Raw genomic sequence first — 5,000 nt, 5'->3', positions numbered from 1 at the left:
AACAGAACTGAGACCACGTAAAATTACACGGAACTAGATTTTTCCCAATTGTTGGCAATAATACCATCAAACCTGTATGCCGTGTTTCCTTGTTTGAAGAAAGAGTTGGAAGCCCAGAAAAAAGATTGATCACTAATAATATATATGTGAACAATACTTTTTCTTTACTTTCCGCAGAATAAAAAGTAAGTGGACCGCTTTGCAAATTGTGAGAACACATTGTGCCTCGTTCCAAGATTTGTTGCTTCCCCTTAAATTTTAACTGTTTTTTTTTTCTGTTAGGCTCTCTATTCTGCAAACTCATTCATTCACAGTCAAGAATGATGAAAAATAACGTTTCGTTCCTTTGCCATTCTGGTCCATGCTAATTAGCTTCATTCTGGTGTTCTTCTTGTTTGTTCTGCCTTATTCTGGTGTAAATGACTACCTCTTACGGATTCAATTTTTTTCCTCTTGGCACCAGAAGCCATAATGATAGTGACATGACATGAGGAGATTTCTAATATCCAGACGTTGCCCCTTTGAATGATCTAAAGCGGAACATAATTCGTGCCAAGTGAATTTTTATCGGTATTGCTGTGTACATGGGAACTATTTTTCGGTGCCATTATTTTTAGAACACAGTACAAGGTACCAGAAACGATTGTTACCGTGAATTCCTAGGGTTTGTAATCTTATCAGATAATTTATGTACCTGGACAATCACTTGACGCTTTCCGTTTAATTCCAGCATTTCCTTTCAATCGAGCATTATCAAAGTTTAAGACTACTCTTGTACTCTCCTGCAATAACAGCAACAAAAACACAAGTCAGAGTGAAAGTCGTCAAACAATGTAAAAGAAAGTACATGTCCAATTCAAACTGACTTTATGCAATGCTAAATAAAACTGATTTTAAGGAAAATTTGGTTGCCTGACAGCAAGTCAAGTCATAAATTTTGCCTCAGTCACATAACTCAAGGGAAAACAATGTTCTCTCATTATTTACTAAAACCACACTGAGCACACACTGGCAGGCCAAGCAAATACATGTAAAAACAAAGAGGACTGTAATGAAAGTCAACTTCTTAATTATATGCCAAATGCATTTAAATTTGGAGTTATTATTTTCGGCAGGAAAATTAGCATTTAGGAATAATACTAATACTAAAATGAATAATGCTAATTTGTCGGCAAACAATATGCACCAGAAAAATGGTGAATAAAATATTCCTGGATGTAAACAAGGCATAGCCAAGTGACCTAGCCTTTCTCCCTCACTTTAGATGTGTAGTAATGAAGCTTCCCCACTCAGGATGAGAGAATGCCGGGAGGCAGCAACATGTCGGTAGGGATGTGAGTGGGCAACATCTTTTAGATTTTTGGTTAGTATTACTCATAACCTCGTAAACATAGCCTAAAATCTCAGATGAATACCAGAGCATCATGTGAGGAGGTGGGATATCTACTGCCTGAGTACCTGATGACGTCAGCACCCGGGAGGACAAAGGATCCAAGCTGCCAAACTCATAAGACTTGACCTGATGCTCCACAATGGCCCGAAGAGCGGCCACTACAATTAACAAGGACAAACACTGGCATAAGCAAAAAGTCCAGCGAAGCACCTGAAGACTACAAAGCTTCACCTAGAAGGCACAACTGAAGGCTAAAGACTATAATTATACAATCCCAGGAAGGCCTGAAGGCAAAACAATATGCACAATTCTAAAAGCCCCGAGTTAGCGACCAACTGCAGTTTTGGCCACAGGAAAGAGGACCGAGATGATGGATCGAAACCTGACATGTCACATAGGTAAAAATTGGAAAAGGTGGTTTCGTTCTTCTAGAGTGGAAAGCTGCCCAAGATGTGGCCAAAGCTATCACTTCATGGTCAGAAATTCCCACAAAGCCTCAAATGAATTGAGACGAGACGCGAAGGCCTGTCTGACCCCTGACTTCACCCATCTAGAAACAGAATCTGGCTGGAGCTTATTATCTCCTTCGCCAAGCTTCTACGGTAAAAACAACGAAAAGCAATTGCTCTGCCTAGGCTGCATGGATTTTAAATATTAGAAGACTGCCTGCTAAGGACAGAGTTTACAGTCAGACTCCTGTTTGCTAGCAATAAAAGCCCGGAGAGATTTAATAACCACTGGAGGGTTTGACTCTACTCTTTAATTCTTGACAACAAAGGCAGGGTGTAAAAGTATTAACATCTGCCTTGTGCCAACCAAACCTCAGAGACCCAGGCAGGTCAGGCTGCTGTCAAGGCAACTCACATGGCTTGCTGATGCAAGAGCTCCTAAGAAGACAGTCTTCCAAGTAATAAACTTCATAGCACAACCATCCAAAGGCTCAAACGGATGTTCAAGAAGGGCCTGAAGAAACAAAGCCAAAGCGACACAATAACGAAGACAGCTTGCGAGAAGAGCACAAAAATTCGAAGAAATCTGCTAACTGCTGAACAGAGGCTCAAAGACTAATCTAAGGGAGACTAATCTGTTGTGTAGAACACCAACTCTTGTACACTCGACACTTCCAGTCATAAATGCCGGCAGTAGATGCTCCAACTGTTTGGCAGAGACGCTGAGCAACTGCAACAGAAAACTGTTGCTATCGCAACCTACGCTAGATAAGCTCCACGCAAACAAATGAAGCTGTGCTGGATGAATGTGAAGAACTCTTGTCTGGGGCTGTCTCAGCAGCTGAAGCAAAACGGGTACCTCCCAAGGAAAATCCACTAGCAAGCTGAGAAGCATTGGAAGTCATGGCTGGTAATGCTAAAGAAAGACCACTAGAAGCATTCAACACTGATCTGAGTGCACCAACTTGTGAAGCACCCGCTGTATCAATGCAGTTGGGGGATAAGCATAAACCCACCATCTGTCCCACAAAATTGACAGAATATCCACTGCCATTAGAAGGGAGGTTGTAGTATCTGTTGGGGTGCCTGTGGCTGCCCAAAAAAAGTATTACAGGATAGGTATTGGACAAAAATAGGAGAGTGGCGCGAAGACAACAAAAATTAGGAGTTATATCATTTGAATATGGCTTAAATGCCGGTCTATTCTTAGAAGATGATATTTTTCAAGTAATAAGAATGCAATGTGTTGATGGCATTCAGAACATTGCACTCAGGCTTGCAGAGACATGGATCAAATTTTCATTATTGTTATTAGTACCTTCACTTTTAATCAATCTTTGTTATTGCAAGTGTACAGTGCAACTAAATGAAAGCCAGTCAATTATGAGGAAAAGCACTAACTTCTTTCAGGTCCTTGTTATGAAAATGCTCTCCAGTCAGCTCTACTGAAATGTCTTGCAAATTATTTAACAGTACCAACAACCAACTTGTCAGAAAGTATCAGGAACACTGTGGCTATGTGGCCGGCAGCTGGCCAAAGTGTTAAAAACACTAAATGAATGGCACTTTTATGTGAAGTAAAGCAATGTTAAAACTCATTCCAATACAACACCTCATGCAGAGTCAAATCTAGGATCGCCTCCATGACAAGCGCTACTCATTATTACTGATCCCTTCGAGGCCAGGTGCCAACTCACAGAAATTTTTTGGGAGACTGGGCAGAGATACCATGGCGGTCAGACGTGTCCTTCTAATGACGCCTAACTTTTTAATAATGAAATAACTTTGGAATTTGCAAGCTATAAATGTAAATGCCCATGAAGAAGAACAAGCATGGCGATAGAGGATCTACAAAGGAAGAAACTTCTCCTTTGAAGAGATCAAACATGGCAGCCAACTTAGATGGAAACCTTGAAGGACATATTTTACGCAAAGTCTTTCAATAATTGACTGACAGCAAGGAGGAGCCAAGTCTGCTGGAAATTAAGAATTTGCTATTGGCCATCAATAACTCTTTAAATTGTTCCGTTTCATCAATACTAAGCGAGAGCAAAGCTCTGAGGAAGGAAATCGAGGAGTTAAAAGTCAGTATTAACTTCAACAACAGCGAACTCAAGGATCTCAAAGAGTCATTGAACAGGACTAACAACGAAAACAAAGCGCTGAAAAAAACCCTAGACTCGTTGAATGAGCAATAAAGAAAAACTTTGCAAACAAGCAGAAGAGCTAGTGCAACTGTGGGATAATTTGGATAACCTCGAGCAATATACAAGCAAAAACTCCATTGAAATCCAAGGAATTCCAGCATATGCTTACTCTAGTACAGAAGATGTGGTAATCAAAGTAGCAGAAGCGCTCAATATTACGGTTGGACCTGAAGATATTGACATTTCACAAAAATTAAAGAGGAGGAACCCTAACCCTATTGTGAAATTTGTGAGTCATAAAACAAAGGAAAGTATGTACAAAGAACGGGCAAAGTTAAAAAATGTTAAAATCAAAGAACTATTCCCAGGATATCCCAGCGAGATAAAACGAGGTACTTTCCTTAATGAGAACCTCACAATGTACAGACAAGGACTCGTAAATGAAGCCAACAGACGAAGAAGAGAAGGTACTCTGTTCAGCGTTTGGATAATGGATGGTAAGATTTTTGCTAAAACATTACCAGATGGTACTCCTATCCGAATCTTCTATGAGGAAGATCTAGATAAACTATAGGCAATTCAAATAATACCTTCTTAGTATCATGAGGCGTCCATCTCTGCTCTTATTCTCTTTTTTTTAATTGTCAAGTGCAATGATTTTTCAAAGTGTATGTAAAGCAACTAGTTGTTTGTTTTTTATTATTTTTCTATTAATGTCTGTTTTACATGTGCAACACTACTGTTTATATGCCACCAAAAATGTATTTCTTCCTGATAGTGATATCCTTTGTTTCTGGTTAATTTCGTTATCCACAGGCAGTCTTATTACATGCACCAGCATAAAATTATGTTTTCAATTCTATCAATCCATAGTCATAAACGTCCTTCTACAGCCCCAAAACAAGAGGTTTATAACATTTCTCCAAATCTTGTTTAAATGTTCCCGGAATTATTCAAATTAACCTCTTTGAATGTGAGGGCATAACTAATTTCCAAAAAGGAGAACAATGT

At 39.5% G+C, this 5,000-nt stretch overlaps 1 protein-coding gene across 3 annotated transcripts in view; it reads right to left on the bottom strand.

Annotated features, from left to right (window-relative positions):
• Positions 1-5,000, bottom strand: part of LOC138007083 (fidgetin-like protein 1) — a 187,297-nt gene that overhangs the window by 67,650 nt on the left and 114,647 nt on the right. For all 3 annotated transcript variants that reach the window (XM_068853801.1, XM_068853803.1, XM_068853802.1), the window contains exon 6: positions 695-782. In XM_068853801.1, the coding sequence (XP_068709902.1) occupies positions 695-782 (88 nt within the window). The remainder of the gene's footprint in view (positions 1-694; positions 783-5,000) is intronic.

Source organism: Montipora foliosa, chromosome 6 (assembly GCF_036669935.1).
Source record: "Montipora foliosa isolate CH-2021 chromosome 6, ASM3666993v2, whole genome shotgun sequence".
Taxonomy (NCBI): domain Eukaryota; kingdom Metazoa; phylum Cnidaria; class Anthozoa; order Scleractinia; family Acroporidae; genus Montipora; species Montipora foliosa.
The sequence above is the reverse complement of the archived record's forward strand: the minus strand, read 5'-3'. Positions and strand labels throughout refer to the sequence as shown.